We start from the raw sequence: 17,984 nt of genomic DNA, 5'->3' as shown, positions 1-17,984 counted from the left end.
GTTAACCTAATGGTTTACAATAGTCAATATGGCAGCCAGACCGTGAGTTCCCATTGGCCGCTCCTCTGAGGCCCCGCCCTTCCCCGCCCCTAAGAGCGAAGAACGGGAATTGCGGAGGCGGATATTGCGAGTCCGAGTCGGGCTGCGCCTGCGCAGGTTATTAGCGTCAAGATGGCGATGGAGATGAGGCTTCCCGTCGCTCGCAAACCTCTTAGCGAGAGCCTGGGCCGTGAGACGAAAAAACACCTGGTAGTGCCGGGGGACACGATCACCACGGACACAGGCTTCATGCGGTACGTGGGGACGTGGGGGACTCTGGGCCACAAGGGGCGGCTACATTGCTCTCCACGTGAAACCCGGGCCTGTGCTCTCTTGCATCTAAGTTCCCGTGGTACCCGGGACACATTTGCTGAGCATCTCGGTCGCCTAGGTTTCTAGGCTTCGGACTTCTTACTCCCTGCATCTTGTGTGTCCTTGTCTGCATTTGCCCCAGTCTCCCGAAACCTTCCTCTCTTGACCTTTGGTGGCCGCGACTCGTGGGTCCTCTGCCTGAGGCCCAGATCCTGAGCCTTCCTCGTTGAGGACTTGGAAAACTGGGGTGGGTTAGGAGCTGGGGCCTCTTAACAGTTTTCGGCGGGGAGACGGTGGGCGTTTTTGACTTGGGCCCCTTATCCCTCCGCGTCGTCTCCTAGCCAGGGGTTACGGTTTTGGAACGAGTCATTGTTTGGGCTTAGGCGTACAAATACATTGTTATATGCACTCAAATACCCGCCTTTGAAACTGAGGGCAGTACCGTATGTGGTCGTTAAGAGGGCAGGCTCTTGAGTTGGACAGCTGGAGTTCGAGTCCTGCTGCCATCACAAATATTATTGGCTGTACTGTCTCTCCGAGGTCAGTTTCCTCATCCGTAAACTAGTGATAATAACATTAACTATTCGATAAGGCTGTGAGGATTAAATTAGGTAATGATTACGAAAAGAAGCAAAACTCACCGTTCTGTCACCATCATAGAGAAATACTAGTGGTTATCTCAGCCTTTTTTTGGGGGGAGGGGGTACACTTGTACATACAGGAGAGGTACAGCATTTATACTGTTGCCCTTTAATCTCTTAGTTTGGGGTTGTTGGATCCCAGGAAATCTTAAGATTCAGTCCTTTATTCATGCATTCAGTATGTGTGTGCTTGGGGTACAACAGTGAACAAAGTGGAAATCAGTGTCCTGGTGAAGTTTATTTTCTCTTTGGGAGAGACAGATAACAATAAGCACAACAAGCAAATACGTTATTCAGAATGTTTGGCGATAAATGCAATAGAAAAAATTAAAAGCCATGCAGGGTGAGTGGAGCGTAGTTGGGATATGGTAGTGGTGGCAGCAGCAGGGTGGGTGACTATTATAAATGAGATAGTCGAGGAAGGCCTGGTGGAGAAAGTGACATTTGAATAGACTTGAGCAGAATGAGGGAGATGTCCATGTAGCTGTCTAAAGAAGGAGTGTTTTAGGAAGAGATGGCAACCAGGGCAAAAGCCTGCCTTTAAGGCAGGAGGAGTCTGTTAGGTTTGAGGAACACATTGGTCTTGATGCGAGAGGTCACCTCAAGTGTTACCCTGGTATTCTTTGTATCTTCCTGTTGCAACAGGGGCCATGGGACCTATATGGGGGAAGAGAAGCTCATTGCATCTGTGGCTGGCTCTGTGGAGAGAGTAAACAAGTTGGTCTGCGTGAAAGCTTTGAAAACCAGGTGAGAACAAAAGGTGTGTATTCTCTTGTGGCATCCAAGTTGCACAGCCAGGTCTTTTCTGCCACGACATACCCTCCATCCCCATCCCGGCCTGCTGTACCATTCTGTAGGTCTGGGATTTTGGGAACATGGCTATAGGAAGGGTATAGATGGCTACAGGTAAGCGCGGGCTTCAGAAGTTTCCCTATGTTTCCTGACCTTTCCAAACTTTGGTTCCCTCCTCTGCAAAATGAGACCTAGCATGACTTACCTTGTAGGATTTTCATTGGAATTCATTGAAACAGTGCATGTAAAGTACTTACACAGAGCCTCCTACCTAGAAGGGCTCAATGAAGGTTAGCCCCAGAATGTAAGCCAGTGGGGTAGGAGCAGACGCAGACAGAGAGGTGAGGTGGGCAGTCTGTCTGCCTTGTAGCCACAGTAAACGTTTTCGACTTCCACTTTGTGTAATCTAGGAAGCCACTGGAGGAGGTGGAGCAGAGGAGGGACATGATCTGACTTCTGTTTTAATAAAATCACTCTGGCTGCTGTGGGTGGCCGGGGAGGTGGGGGGATAGGGACAGGGTTAGGGAGACAGATTAATGTACTGTTTTGAGTATGTTTTGTGTTCTGAGTGTTTTTTTAATCATGAAAATTTGTTGGACTTTATATTCTTTGGCATTTTGTATATATAGGACCATGTCTGTGAGAAGAGATATTCTTCCTTTCCAATTTGGATGCCTTTTATTTTCTGCCTATATTGTAAAGTTAGAGGTAGTAGGATCTGCTGCTGGACTTGTCCTGGAGCATGAGAGAGAGAGAGACAGAGAGCGAGAGATTGAGAGAGATCGAGGGTTCCTCCAAGGATTGTGGCTTGAGCAACTGGAGGGGTGGAGTTGCCATTTCCTGAGCTCGTGACAACTGGGAGAGTTTCAGTTTGCTATGGGGGAGTGAAGGGGGCTGCTGGAAAGCTTTGTTGTAGGTGTGTTACTTTTGCAAATTCCTATTAGTCACGTAAATGGAGGTGCTGGGTAGCCAGCAGTTGACTAGACTCTGGAATTGAGGGGAGTGGTATACTCATCAGTGGTATTTAAAGCCATTAGGCTGGATGAGCTCACCAAGTGAGTATGGGCTGAAAAGAGAAGAGGTCCAGGGACTGCGCCTTCGACATGGGACACGTCGTCATTAGAATTGGGATGAGGAACTAGCAGAGGGGCCTGAGATAGGCAGCCAGTGGGTGGGGGTACAGTGAGCAGGCTGGTTTGGGCGGCGTCCTGTCTCATTTTCCTTTCTACTCCTCTGGCTGACGCAGAACCCATCTGTGTTCCAGAGCCCACCAGAAAAGATTCCATGCTTATCATTTTCTTTTTATTTATTGTTTTAAGTTTTTGGCCACACCCCATGGCACGTGGGGTCTTAGTTCCCCGACCAGGGATTGAACCCGCACCTCCTGCATCGGAAGGCAGAGTCTTAACCACTGGACCGCAGGGAAGTCCCTCATTTTCATGTAATTAACAAAATAGGGGTTTCAGGCTTGATGAACTGTTTGCAATAAATGGTTTAAGAATAGTTAGTTAATGGAGACTTTATACATACAGGATGTTTGACGTTATCAGTTCCTGAGAATAAGTCCAAACGGCATAACTATGTGAATTGACTAAATGTGGTGCCTCATCAAGGCCTCCACCCTGTCTAACTGAAATCTCAGATGGTAACTTAGTCTTGTAATGAAGCCTTTTCACTGATGGAGGGCCTTCTGTTTCATCTTTCAGGTACAATGGTGAAGTGGGAGACATTGTAGTGGGGAGAATCACAGAGGTAAAGTCTATCTGATTGGTTTTTACAAAGCAAAAGCAGGCTGGTGATCTAACGAATGGCATAGTCATTCTACATGCATTTATGCGAACTAGGCATTCGTTGTGTTTGGCTCTCCTGGGACCTTTGATGTAAACAGTTAATAACGTTTGGAATTATTGGTCATTTACAGTGTGAGCTCTGGCCCCTGGCGTATGTGTCCAGGAGTGGGCTTTCTTTGTTTGTAGGTTCAACAGAAGAGGTGGAAGGTGGAGACCAACTCCAGGCTGGATTCAGTCTTGCTTCTCTCATCCATGAACCTTCCCGGAGGAGAGCTGGTAAGGGTCTGCGGCTGGGACTGTATAGTTTGCTGGCGAGAGCTCTGGGGTCCTTTGCTCCACCAGAGAACTTTGCTTTACCCTGAGGTTGCCACCTTTACTCCTGTTTGTCTGCTGTGAAGTTTGCTGCCTTGATGTACACATAGGCTTTTCACTTGGCCCAGGCCTCCCAACTTAGGCAGCAACCGGTATATGGTAGGATCTGGAATGTCCATGGGGAGCGATCCCAAAAGAGAGTTGAGAGAAGCTCTCAGATGCTTGGTGCTAATAATTTTCCTTCTCTGGGTGTATCAGCTTTGCTCAATGAAAGTGTTCCTTGAAAAGTTGTGTTTAGATTAGCTTTCCATGAATTGAGTGGCATTTGATTATTCCAGACAACCACAGGACCTGAGCTGCCTCCTTTTATAAAACGCAGTGGTTCCGCTTTACCTTCAGGCCAGCATCTATCTATAGAGAGGCTCACTGTGCTAGGCTGTCTGGAGAATGCCAAGATCCAGGAGGCACGACTGAGTTCCTGAAAGAGCTTAGACTAGCAGGGGATATGAGATAACTGGTCTGAATACCCGGCAGTCCAAGAATAGACAGGCGTGTGATTGTACAAAAGGAGTGATTAAGTTCCTGGAGAGAAGCTCATAGGAAAGATGAGTGTTGGAGTTGATCCTTGAAGGATGGGTAGAATTTTAATGATGAGTTCAGGGAATCTGAGATAAAGGGAAATGTGTGAGCAAAGATACAGTCACGCTGGAGGCAGTCTGGTTCTGCTGGAGCGTGGAGGGCCGCCACAGAAGGTAAGCGCGGAAAAGGCCTGGTCTAGATTGGGAGGATTTTGAATATCACGTAAGGAGTTTGAATATCATTCAGAGGAAGGAGAAGAGGAGCCGTGGGAAGGTCTGTAAGACGGAAAGTAGTGGTTGTCACTTTGTCTTCCTTCAGTGGTACAGGTTACCTACTCTGGTGTGTGAACATTGTGGCTGCCTTCAGAGATCTCGGGAGGAAGTGAAAGAGAAGAGACGGATGGAGAGAGATCTTCCTTTAGGATCTGACTTCCATAACGTGGCCATCTCTTTGTGTATTTCAGAGGAGAAGATCTGCAGAGGATGAGCTGGCGATGAGAGGTTTCTTGCAGGAAGGGGACCTTATCAGTGTATCCTGTACCTTGCATTCCAGCATCTTTATGTTTGCTGTGGAGCTGGTAATTGGGGCTTAAACTGTAGGTCTCCCACACGAGAAACATGGAATCCTGGCAGGGATCTGAGTCCTTGACTGAGTGTGAAGGGCTCTGCTACAGCCTTTCTCTGTCTCCTTAACCCAGCTGACCCTCCAGCTCTTGTTCAGACCTGCTGCTGCTCAGTCGTGTCTTTGGGTCTTGTAACTTACAGTGGCCCATGCTTTAAGCTAGCTCAAATTTTCTTAGCGATGTTAACTTTTTTTTTTTTTTAATGAAACTATAAGAAAGATATGGTTTGGTAAAACTTTTGTTTCAGTTGCTTACACAAACACACATACATGTACTCTGAGTAAAATATGCTTCTTGCTGTGGGTTGTATAAAGAAAAGTTTGAAAGCCACTGATCTATATTTTTGTTTATTTATTTATTTATTTGAATTTTTGAATTTTATTTTTTTATACAGCAGGTTCTTATTAGTCATCCATTTTATACACATCAGTGTATACATGTCAATCCCAATCGCCCAATTCATCACACACACCCCTCACCCCCCCACCACTTTCCCCCCTTGGTGTCCATACGTTTGTTCTCTACATCCATGTCTCAATTTCTGCCCTGCAAACCGGTCATCTGTACCATTTTTCTAGGTTCTACATATATGCGTTAATATATTTGTTTTTCTCTTTCTGACTTACTTCACTCTGTATGACAGTCTCTAGATCCATCCACGTCTCTACAAATGACCCAATTTCGTTCCTTTTTATAGCTGAGTAATGTTCCATTGTATAGATGTACCACATCTTCTTTATCCATTCACCTGTCAGTGGACACTTAGGTTGCTTCCATGTCCTGGCTATTGTAAATAGTGCTGCAGTGAACATTGGGGTGCACATGTCTTTTTGAATTATGTTTTTCTTTGGGTATATGCCCAGTAGTGGGATTGCTGGGTCATATGGTAATTCTATTTTTAGTTTTTCCATACTGTTCTCTATAGTGGCTGTATCAATTTACATTCCCACCAACAGTGCAAGAGGGTTCCCTTTTCTGCACACCCTCTCCAGCATTTGTTGTTTGTAGATTTTCTGATGATGCCCATTCTAACTGGTGTGAGGTGATACCTCATTGTAGTTTTGATTTGCATTTCTCTAATAATTAGTGATGTTGAGCAGCTTTTCATGTGCTTCTTGGCCATCTCTATGTCTTCTTTGGAGAAATGTCTATTGAGGTCTCTTCTGCCCACTTTTGGATTGGGTTGTTCGTTTTTTTAATACTGGGCTGCATGAGCTGTTTATATATTTTGCAGATTAATCCTTTATCCATTGATTCGTTTGCAAATATTTTCTCCCATTCTGACAGTTGTCTTTTCGTCTTGTTTGTAGTTTCCTTTACTGTGCAAAAGCTTTTAAGTTTCATTAGGTCCCATTTGTTTATTTTTGTTTTTATTTCCATTACTCTAGGAGGTGGATCAAAAAAGATCTTGCTGTGATTATGTCAGAGAGTGTTCTTCCGGGCTTCCCTGGTGGCGCAGTGGTTGAGAGTCCGCCTGCCAGTGCAGGGGACGCGGGTTCGTGCCTCGGTCCGAGAGGATCCCACGTGCCGCGGAGCGGCTGGGCCCGTGAGCCGTGGCTGCTGGGCCTGTGCGTCCGGAGCCTGTGCTCCGCAATGGGAGAGGCCACAACAGTGAGAGGCCCGCGTACCGCAAAAAAAAAAAAAAAAAAAAAAAGAGTGTTCTTCCTATGTTTTCCTCTAAGAGTTTTATAGCGTCCGGTCTTACATTTAGGTCTTAATCCATTTTGAGTTTATTTTTGTGTATGGTGTTAGGGAGTGTTCTAATTTCATTCTTTTACATGTAGCTGTCCAGTTTTCCCAGCACCACTTATTGAAGAGACTGTCTTTTCTCCATTGTATATCCTTGCCTCCTTTGTCATAGATTAGTTGATCATAGGTGCGTGGGTTTATCTCTGGGCTTTCTATCCTGTTCCATTGATCTATATTTCTGTTTTTGTGCCAGTACCATATTGTCTTGATTACTGTAGCTTTGTAGTATAGTCTGAGGTCAGGGAGTCTGATTCCCCCAGCTCCGTATTTTTTCCCTCAAGACCGCTTTGGCTATTTGGGGTCTTTTGTGTCTCCATACAAATTTTAAGACTTTTTGTGCTAATTCTGTAAAAAATGCCATTGGTAATTTGATAGGGATTGCATTGAATCTGTAGATTGCTTTGGGTAGTATAGTCATTTTCACAATATTGATTCTTCCAATCCAAGAACATGGTATATCTCTCTATCTGTTTGTATATCTTTAATCTCTTTTATCAGTGTCTTATACTTTTCTGCATACAGATCTTTTGTCTCCCTAGGTAGGTTTATTCCTAGGTATTTTATTCTTTTTGTTGCAGTGGTAAATGGGAGTGTTTCCTTAATTTCTCTCGCAGATTTTTCATCATTAGTGTATAGGAATGCAAGAGATTTCTGTGCATTAATTTTGTATCCTGCAGCTTTACCAAATTCATTGATTAGCTCTAGTAGTTTTCTGGTGGCATCTTTAGGATTCTCTATGTATAGTATCATGTCATCTGCAAACAGTGACAGTTTTTTTACTTCTTCTTTTCCAATTTGTATTCCTTTAATTTCTTTTTCTTCTCTGATTGTCGTGGCTGGGACTTCCAAAATTATGTTGAATAATAGTGGTAAGAGTGGACATCCTTGTCTTGTTCCTGATCTTAGAGGAAATGCTTTCAGTTTTCCACCATTGAGAATGATGTTTGCTGTGGGTTTGTTGTATATGGCCTTTATTATATTGTGGTAGGTTCCCTCTATGCCCACTTTCTGGAGAGTTTTTAATCATAAATGGGTGTTAAATTTTGTCGAAAGCTTTTTCTGCATCTGTTGAGATGGTCATATGGCTTTTCTTCAATTTGTTAATATGGTGTATCACATTGATTGATTCGTGTATATTGAAGAATCCTTGCATCCCTGGGATAAATCCCACTTGATCGTGGTGTATGATCCTTTTAATGTGTTGTTCGATTCTGTTTGCTAGTATTTTGTTGAGGATTTTTGCATCTATATTCATGAGTGATATTGGTCTGTAATTTTCTTTTTTTGTAGTATCTTTGTCTGGTTTTGCTATCTGGGTGATGGTGGCCTCATAAAATGAGTTTGGGAGTGTTCCTTCCTCTGCAATTTTTTTGGAAGAGTTTGGGAAGGATGGGTGTAAGCTCTTTTGTAAATGTTTGATAGGATTCACCTGTGAAGCCATCTGGTCCTGGACTTTTGTTTATTGAAAGATTTTTAATCACAGTTTCAATTTCATTACTTGTGATTGATCTGTTCATATTTTCTTTTTCTTCCTGGTTCAGTCTTGGAAGGCTATACCTTTCTAAGAATTTGTCCATTTCTTCCAGGATGTCCATTTTACTGGCATAGAGTTGCTTGTAGTAGTCTCTTAGGATGCTTTGTATTTCTGCGGTGTCTGTTGTAACTTCTCCTTTTTCATTTCTAATTTTATTGATTTGAGTCCTCTCCCTCTTTTTCTTGATGAGTCTGGCTAATGGTTTACCAATTTTGTTTATCTTCTCAAAGAACCAGCTTTTAGTTTTATTGATCTTTGCTATTGTTTTCTTTGTTTCTATTTCATTTATTTCTGCTCTGATCTTTATGATTTCTTTCCTTCTGCTAACTTTGGGTTTTGTTTGTTCTTCTTTCTCTAGATTCTTTAGGTGTAAGGTTAGATTGTTTATTTGAGATTTTGCTTGTTTCTTGAGGTAGGATTGTATTGCTATAAACTTCCCTCTTAGAACGGCTTTTGCTGCATCCCATAGGTTTTGGATTGTCGTGTTTTCATTGTCATTTGTCTCTAGGTAGTTTTTGATTTCCTCTTTGATTTCTTCAGTGATCTCTTGGTTATTTAGTAACGTATTGTTTAGCCTCCATGTGTTTGTGTTTTTTACGTTTTTTTCCCTGTAATGCGTTTCTAATCTCATAGCGTTGTGGTCGGAAAAGATGCTTGATACGATTTCAATTTTCTTAAATTTACTGAGGCTTGATTTGTGACCCAAGATGTGATCTATCCTGGAGAATGTTCCGTGCGCACTTGAGAAGAAAGTGTAATCTGCTGTTTATGGATGGAATGTCCTATAAATATCAATTAAATCTATCTGGTCCATTGTGTCATTTAAATCTTATGTTTCCTTATTAATTTTCTGTCTGGATGATCTGTCCATTGGTGTAATTGAGGTGTGAAAGTCCCCCAGTATTATTGTACTACTGTCAATTTCCTCTTTTATTGCTGTTAGTACTTGCCTTATGTATTGAGGTGCTCTTATGTTGGGTGCATAAATATTTACAATTGTTATATCTTCTTCTTGGATTGATCCCTTGATCATTATGTAGTGTCCTTCCTTGTCTCTTGTAACATTCTTTATTTTAAAGTCTATTTTATCTGATATGAGTATTGCTACTCCAGGTTTCTTTTGATTTCCAGTTGCATGGATATCTTTTTCCATCCCCTCACTTTCAGTCTGTATGTGTCCCTAGGTCTGAAGTGGGTCTCTTGTAGACAGCATATATATGGGTCTTGTTTTTGTATCCATTGAGCAAGCCTGTGTCTTTTGGTTGGAGCATTTAATCCATTCACGTTTAAGGTAATTATCGATATGTATGTTCCTATGACCATTTTCTTAATTGTTTTGGGTTTGTTTTTGTAGGTCCTTTTCTTCTCTTGTGTTTCCCACTTAGAGAAGTTCCTTTAGCATTTGTTGTAGAGCTGGTTTGGTGGTGCTGAATTCTCTTAGCTTTGATTTCTCCAATGAATCTGAGTGAGATCCTTGCTGGGTAGAGTAATCTTGGTTGTAGGTTCTTCCCTTTCACCACTTTAACTATGTCATGTCATTCCCTCTGGCTTGTAGAGTTTCTGCTGAGAAATCAGCTGTTAACCTTATGGGAGTTCCCTTGTATGTTGTTTGTCGTTTTTCCCTTGTTGCTTTTATTAATTTTTCTTTGTCTTTAATTCTTGTCAATTTGGTTACTGTGTGTCTCAGCGTGTTTCTCCTTGGGTTTATCCTGCCTGGGACTCTCTGCACTTCCTGGACTTGGGTGGCTATTTCCTTTCCCATGTTAGGGAAGTTTTCGACTATAATCTCCTCAAATATTTTCTCGGGTCCTTTCTCTCTCTCTTCTCCTTCTGGGACCCCTATAATGTGAATGTTGGTGCGTTTAATGTTGTCCCAGAGGTCTCTTAGGCTGTCTTCATTTCTTTTCGTTCTTTTTTCTTTATTCTGTTCCACAGAAGTGAATTCCACCATTCTGTCTTCCAGGTCACTTATCTGTTCTTCTGCCTCAGTCATTCTGCTATTGATTCCTTCTAGTGTATTTTTCATTTCAGTTATTGTATAGTTCATCTCTGTTTGTTCTTTAATTCTTCTAGGTCTTTGTTAAACATTTCTTACATCTTCTCAATCTTTGCCTCCATTCTTTTTCCAAGGTCCTGGATCATCTTCACTATCATTATTCTGAATTCTTTTTCTGGAAGGTTGCCTATCTCCACTTCATTTAATTGTTTTTCTGGGGTTTTATCTTGTTCCTTAATCTGGTACATTGCCCTCTGCCTTTTCAACTTGTCTGTCTTTCTGTGAGTGTGGTTTTTGTTCCACAGGCTGCAGGATTGTAGTTCTTCTTGCTTCTGCTGTCTGCCCTCTGGTGGATGAGACTATCTCGATCTGCTAGTGTTGGAGGGTCTCCTGCAGAGGCGGGGGGTGGCTGTGTCTCACCGTGAGGACAAGGACGCTGGCAGCAGAAGTCCTGGGAAGTACTCCTTGGTGTGAGCCCTCCCAGAGCCCGCCATTAACCCCAGCCGCGATGTTAACTTTTATCTGAGGGAGTAGAAAAGGTGGTGTTCATGTCAGAGTATTCATGACAGCCAAGGGGGAGAGGTTAGGTCACAGCAGTGTGACCTCCGGGTCCGTCTGCGACTTTGGGCGGGACTCTTGGCCATTAGAGGAAAGGATGGAGGGGGGAACCAGGGACGCAGGTGACGTGCAAGTGTTTGTTCCTTCATCACCCGGCCAGGCTGAGGTCCAGGCAGTGTTCTCCGATGGAGCTGTCTCTCTGCACACGAGGAGTCTCAAATACGGGAAAGTAAGTTGGGCTCTGGCTCTTCTCATTTGCTGACTGGGACTTCAGATCCATTTCCCAATCCCCAGTGCTCTCTGGAATGCTGACCTAAAGCCTCCCAGAAGTCAAGCCTTAACAGGCTGGCATCCTCCACACTGATTCACACAGTGAGGGCCGGTAGCATCATGAAGGATGACGACTCTAACCCTTTTTCTGCGGAGACTGTTCTGGCAGAAGAGCCCCTATGACCCTGGGCCCTGGGCCCTGCGGCCCTGCTGTCTCTGCTCTCTCCCAAGGGGCGTGGCAGCTTCGCCTTGCATTTGTGCTGAGAACAAAGGGAGGTCATGGACTGATGAAGTAGGATGGCCTCAGCCCTTAGACACGTGTCCAGTCAATAAAATGGATATTATTGTTGGGAAAGATGGGCTTGTCTCTTGAGCCTCTAAATGAAATTGTACCGCTTTTCTAATATAAGGTGACAGCGTGGAGGCTCTTTGTTTTTTTAATGATAGCATACTTCCCAAAACAAATTATGATTTATCAGTCTCTTGCCTTTCTCTGGGTGAACGTTCTCATTTTCTGGGTGGAACAAAAACCTCTCTCCTCAGTGGAGTGGCTACAGCCAATCACGCTCACGTCCCTGAAGCAGGAGAGGACACAGCTGCACTGCACGTGCGGACCCTCGTGGGCCCGGGTCCTGTAATAGACGCCCCCTCAGCGGGATGTGGGGCTTGAGCTCACCTGCCGGGACCAGGGATGGATTGGCACCCAGCCCTAGGCCAGTCACCTTGTCCAATGGCGTATCTCGTGGGCAGGATGGGTGGTTGAGGTAAAGGTGGAACAGAATAGTGCTCCTTGACCCACAGGAGGCTCGAGCCCACGTCCTCATTGGCTCCAGCTTCTAACAGCTGTGGCACCAGCCCTGGATTAGAATGTGAAGACGACTGCAAAGGAAAATAAATGGTAGAGAAGAGAAGAGATGGAAAGTTACCTTCTGTTGGGATATGTAAACAGCTTAATGCATCCGGCAGTGTTCTGTGTATTTACTGTGTATGTGCATGTAGGGGCGGTTATCAACAGGAAGGACCCTGATTCCAGTCTAACTAGGACACATCCTGTACTCTGCTTTTAAGTTGCCTCACTGATGATCCTACAGTGACTTAATTTACGATATACTTCTTTAGCTAGGTCAGGGCGTTTTGGTTCAGGTCTCCCCCTCCCTGGTGAAACGGCAGAAGACTCACTTCCATGACTTGCCATGCGGTGCCTCAGTGATTCTGGGCAACAACGGCTTCGTCTGGATCTACCCAACACCTGAGCACAAAGAAGAGGATGCAGGGGGCTTCATTGCAAACCTGGAGGCGAGTAAACGCCATTGTCACTGTTGGGATGGAGTGGCACTTAGTCGGTGCTGTGCTTCTGTGGCAGGTGGGGACGCTCTCTATCTGCCGCATTGCTATAGTTTGAGTTGGTTTGAATTTCCATCGAAACATTGTGTCGCCCTCTCTTGTTCTGAAGAGATGAAATCAGCGCCTGGTTTGATCTTTCTTGGCAGAGATGGCAAAGTTGCAGGGTAGTAGCCTAAGAGCCACTGAAGCAGCTGTCCTTTTTAATCTCTCTTGGAGCTAGCAGTTGGATTGGTTTGGAGTCCCAGAGTGATGCTGCCTCAGTTATAAATGATCCCCGGGATTTGCTGTAACCATTTGCTTCTTTTGGTCCTGATTCTATTTCCCTCCCCTTCCCCTTGGCATTCCCTGGTAGCCTGTCTCCCTTGCTGATCGAGAGGTGATCTCCCGGCTTCGGAACTGCATCGTCTCGCTGGCAACTCAGAGAATGATGCTGTATGATACCAGTATCCTGTATTGCTATGAAGCGTCCCTTCCACATCAGGTACTGTCCCCGGGGCTTCCCTTTTCCTTGTTGATCTGTGAGCAGCCTTAAGTGTCATCTGCTCCATGTTTCCTCAGACAGCAAGCATGTCTCCCACATACCTTAACCATGTCCATCGGTGTGAACTGATCTGGTGGACAGCCTTGTTGAGTGTCTGGAGAGTTTCGCAAGATGTTAGTAATGTTCTCAATGTCTAACATCAGTGTAAGGATTTGTGGGCGTTTGGAGGTGCCAGGTGAGGCTAATTTACAACAGCAACCCCCTGGACTTCATCTTGCCCATCCCAAGTTTTAGCTGTCTTTCTAGTGACTGCCAGAGTAACATCTTTGTTCTTGTCAGCTATATCTCATAGAACCTTGCTGATTTATTAAGCTGGTTCTAGCAGATCATATCTTGCAAATACTTAGCCTCTGATACACGAAAGGAAAACAGAAGGTTCATGTTAACCATGCTTGGTTTCTGCATTTGGATTGGCTTGATGGTGTGCTTAGAACAAGTACCTTTTTTCCTTTCTTTTTCAGATCAAAGACATCTTAAAGCCAGAAATAATGGAGGAAATTGTGATGGAAACACGCCAGAGGCTTTTAGAACAGGAGGGATAAGGAGAGACACCTGAAGGACAGGACTGTGTGTACCTGACCGGAGCAGTCCTTGAAAGTGAACAGTTTGCTTGGTGGTCCCCACGTGCAGCTCAGTGAAGACCTGGGGAGCTCATCACTTTACCTGCAAGGGGCTGCCTCCACCCTGAAGACCTGCTTTCTCCTGTTTTAAGGCAAAGCCTGGGGGAAGGTGAACAGCACTGCCGGCCCTTTGGGTTGCCCACAGAGTTTTGGGGTAGTTTCAGGCCTTAAAAGCACTCAGTGTTCCAGCCGAGTGGACTCCTATCCTGGAATAATACAAGGAATCTTTTGTCCTGTACTTACCATCAACCGTCACCAGGCACAATGCCCCATGAAATTGCCTGTATAGAAAACATGGCCTCCCTGACCCCCAAACTGTCTGCTTTGGCCTCCATTCCCACCTCTCCTACAGTGCGAGTACAGCACTGAAGAATATAGTTGGTAAAGTTAACCCAAGAATCAAATGGAAGAATAAAGCAACCAAGCAGCCTTTTGCTTGGTTGGAATCTTATTTCCCATTGCATGTTCCTCCTAGTGATAGATGCGAGTATATTCCCGCCAGGTTGCCTTAATCTGTCCTGCCTTCAAGGATGATTTGTAAGAAGTTGAATTATTGATAAAAGAGAATGAATGTTTTGGGTGCTCTGATAAACATGAAAACAAAGTAAGAAAAATGGAGATGGGAAAAGAAAAGGTGTTTTTCCTCCTACAGTTGAAGGAGTAACACATTAACTTTTCAATAATTCAGGGTTAAAAGGTAAAAACAAGATGTTTTAGTTCTCAGTGGAAAGGGCTAGAATGTCTGTGCATTGTTTTTCGGATGACTATCTAAAAATGATGCCCTGATTTGGGTTTTGGGGAAACATTCTTTTAAAGTCAGTATATGAGAGTGCTATTTGGTGAACTATTTTTTTATATTTATAAATGTGGCATCACTGTTTCTGTTCTTGTGTTCTGTGTAATACGTGGGAACTGAGTACAGTTGAAGGCAGGCTTGGGAGATAGGAACTCTTCTGACAGAGACCTAACTACTCGAGTCACCTAGTAAAATTTAAACCTAGGACAGTTTCAGGAGTAAGGTGGAGCATTTGACAGTTTTGAAATATAGCTCAGCTCTTTCTTGTTAAATTGTATGTCTTTTCTTTATAACATTATTCAGACAAATTTTATCTTTTTTTTTTCCCCTATCCCAAGTGTATCACCTGTTTTGAGGAGTTTGCAGACAACTGAATACTGTATAGGCTATGTTGCAACTTTGGATTTGCTCCCTTGTTGTTTCTGAAACACATTCCAGGTTGTGTGCCCCTTAAGAGAAGGCAATGGCGAAGGATGGGAGCCTGCATCCCTGGTTTGGGTTGGTTTTGACCAGGACATATGGAGGTTCGTTGAAAGTTTATCTTTCTCACTTGGTCTCCCAAGCTGCCAGCCCCTGCTGTTCATTCAGTATATTCTGAATAGTGATTACCTACTAAGTGGAAATATATAAAGGTCTGAAAGCACCTTTTGGTGATTATCCACTTTCTGTAGCCCACTAGAGGGTGCCCTTGTTAAGTGTAATTCCAGTAGGTGTTTTTTTTTTTAAAAAAAAAAAAGCTGAAGTTTTTACACGGGTACTGAATCCCTGTAGCAACTTGTGGGTTGCTTTGCTTTATAAACATGAGGACAAAATTAGACTGAACTGAATCACTTTTAATAGAATATGTGAGCTTAAAGGGATTTATTCAAATTTGGCAACATTTATTTACTTCTGACTGTCAGGCATTTGCTGGGCTCAGGATTCTAGTTTTAAGTCCTTGAGCGTATCATTCTACAGTGTTATACCGTGCATCTGTGGAAGGAAATATTACAGTCTGGGCTTGGGGTTCACCTAAAACTAGTGCCGTTGGCTTCTACCCAGAGTTTAGGAAGCATAGTCTCAATCTTTGTGGGAAACAAGATCCCATTTGATCTTCATGATAACCTTGTAAAGTTTGATATGACCCCCATTTATAAATGAAAGCCATTCACAGAATTAAAGTGACTTCATTAAAGCTCATTAGCAACTATGAATCTGTAGGTTTAAGCTCTAGAGAGGCGTCATAAAGCAGCCCTTTAGAGAATGGGTTGGACTGATTGTGAAAGGTTATGGGGTCCAGAAATATTATTTCCAGCATTGAGACCAATACTTCGGATTTTACTCATTTTACTTATTGCCTGTCCGTCCCATGTCTGCTCTGGGAGGACAAGGATGAATCCGTTTGTGTCCCCCGCTCAATTTTATCCCAGCACCCAGGACAGTGGTACACAGGGGCTCCACAATGCTTGTGAATGAATTATTAGTTTAAGAAGTGTGGGTTAGTAAGAGTTCTGATTTGATTGCTCAATTTTAAGCTAAACTAGAGAGAAGAATGAAGATGTGTAGGAAATGATTAAAGCATTAATAGGAATAAAAAGCCAAATTCAAAGAGAAAGATTAGGGTGATGACCAGGATAAGAATGGGTGAGTTAAAGGGCTTCCCGGGTGGCGCAGTGGTTGAGGGTCTGCCTGCCGATGCAGGGGACGCGGGTTCGTGCCCCGGTCCAGGAAGATCCCACATGCCGCGGAGTGGCTGGGCCCGTGAGCCATGGCCGCTGAGCTTGCGCGTCCGGAGCCTGTGCTCTGTAGCGGGAGAGGCCGCAACGGTGAGAGGGCCGCGTACCGCAAAAAAAAAGAAAAAAAAAAAAAGGGGTGAGTTAAAGGGAACAAAGTTGTTGAAGTCTGAAGAGTGTTCTACAAGCCAAGGACCAAGTCTGTCAGCCAGACTAGTGATAGAGCAAAGCTAACCCAATTAACATGTAAATATAAATTCCACTTCTAAATTTGGGCACACATTTTCATATGATTCACATTCAGTACCTCCAAGTGACTATTTTTTCTTCAAGCCAGTATCTATAAAATTAGCACCATTTCCCAATCCAGCAAAAGTATTTCTAAAATACACAACTCGGTAACTGAATGTACACCACCTGTAATGCAACTGGTTTCCCTCTACTGTCAGTAGCAACTTCTAAAAAGTCAACTGTCTGGGGCTTCCCTGGTGGCACAGTGGTTGAGAGTCCGCCTGCCGATGCAGGGGACCACGGGTTCGTGCCCCGGTCCGGGAAGATCCCACATGCCAAGGAGCTGCTGGGCCCATGAGCCGTGGCCGCTGAGCCTGCGCATCCAGAGCCTGTGCTCCGCAATGGGAGAGGCCACAGCGGTGAGAGGCACGCGTACCACACACACAAAAAAATCAACTGTCTGACATTAAGTCAACAGTTACTTGATACTGAATGGTACAGTGGAAAAACAGTGACTTTGTCACACATCACTAGGCCAGTGACCTAGTCACATCTCACTCGGTTTCCCCATCTGTATATGGGGGTTAGCAATCCATGCCTCACTGGGCTAGAGTGAGGATTAAATGAGAATACAGTTTATGAAAAGCATAACAGCATAGTATAGACTAGGTGTTGTGATGAGTGGATCCTCTTAGGAATGGGTATATCCGGGGAAGGTAGGTGCACTGCTCTGGGGAGACATGGAGTGAAGAACTGGGGACAAGGGTGCATTTTAGTTGCATAAAATGGGTTATGGCAGGTGTGGGTTTGCTGTGTCCGGGTCATCGGCTAGCTCTGTAGGCCTACTGAACAATCTCGGCTAACATGTTTTCATGTAAATATGTGTACACCTCTGAAATTAGATTGTTTAATCTTTCCCCCGCCCCCAGAAGTTAACATACCTCACTGTATGAGTTTGAGATTAATCTCAAAGGTTCCTTCTCACCCAGACATCTAAGATTGTGTTTGGTTTTGCCTCCGAAAGGTTCTTAAATGCTGTTTCTTTAATGGGTGAGCTTCCTGATACTCCAAAGAAAGAATTCGTTAGCAGAATGTCGGACGCTTTCCAGTTGTCTATTTTTCGCTGGTTCTAATATTTATGCTTCTTGGAGTAAAGGTGGAAGCTGGGGGTGAGGGGGGGCGGTGAAGTCACCAAATACCTCAGTTTCCAGGAGCGAGCTAAATTTTCTCTCCTAAAGAGGCTCAAGGAAGTAATCCAACTCCAGTTCTGGGGAAATCCAATCCGCAGATTTCCCCTTGCTTTGGTTCCTCGCCGGTCTTAACTACCCGCTCAGGGGAGCCATCGGCCAGCCCTACGCGCGGCCGGATAGAGTCCACCGGCTCCCAGGAGGGCGGACCGAAGCTCAGGAGCTGGGAGTAGAAGGCAAGTCCCCGGCGAGCGCTGACAGGGGCTGGCGCCGCAGGACCACAACTCCCAGCACGCTCCGCGGGCTACGCCAAAAGTGGTTGGCTGGGGGCTCTAGCCGTACTGTCCCTACCGGCCCAT

At 44.5% G+C, this 17,984-nt stretch overlaps 1 protein-coding gene across 2 annotated transcripts; it reads left to right on the top strand.

Annotated features, from left to right (window-relative positions):
• Positions 1-165: 165 nt before the first annotated feature.
• On the top strand, positions 166-14,581 carry EXOSC2 (exosome component 2). Of its 2 annotated transcripts, none has more exons than XM_082656746.1 (9): positions 166-293; positions 1,638-1,739; positions 3,491-3,536; positions 3,761-3,850; positions 4,929-4,994; positions 11,085-11,153; positions 12,314-12,490; positions 12,891-13,019; positions 13,541-14,581. In XM_082656746.1, exons 1-9 carry the CDS (start codon positions 172-174, stop codon positions 13,619-13,621), a joined length of 882 nt encoding a protein of 293 aa, XP_082512872.1. In that variant the 5' UTR covers positions 166-171; the 3' UTR covers positions 13,622-14,581. The 2 variants fall into 2 exon arrangements, with proteins under 2 accessions (XP_082512872.1, XP_082512871.1); XM_082656745.1 differs by having other exon boundaries at positions 4,929-5,042.
• Positions 14,582-17,984: the final 3,403 nt, after the last annotated feature.

Source organism: Grampus griseus (assembly GCF_964374135.1).
Source record: "Grampus griseus genome assembly, chromosome: 6".
NCBI classification, from domain to species: domain Eukaryota; kingdom Metazoa; phylum Chordata; class Mammalia; order Artiodactyla; family Delphinidae; genus Grampus; species Grampus griseus.
The sequence above is the reverse complement of the archived record's forward strand: the minus strand, read 5'-3'. Positions and strand labels throughout refer to the sequence as shown.

Coding starts and splice junctions, on each gene's coding strand:
- EXOSC2 (XM_082656745.1), top strand. CDS start 172: ATGGCGATGGAGATGAGGCTTCCCGTCGCTCGCAAACCTCTTAGCGAG. Junction 1,740..3,490: donor GTGAAAGCTTTGAAAACCAG/GTGAGAACAAAA, acceptor TTCATCTTTCAG/GTACAATGGTGAAGTGGGAG. Junction 3,851..4,928: donor ACCTTCCCGGAGGAGAGCTG/GTAAGGGTCTGC, acceptor TGTGTATTTCAG/AGGAGAAGATCTGCAGAGGA.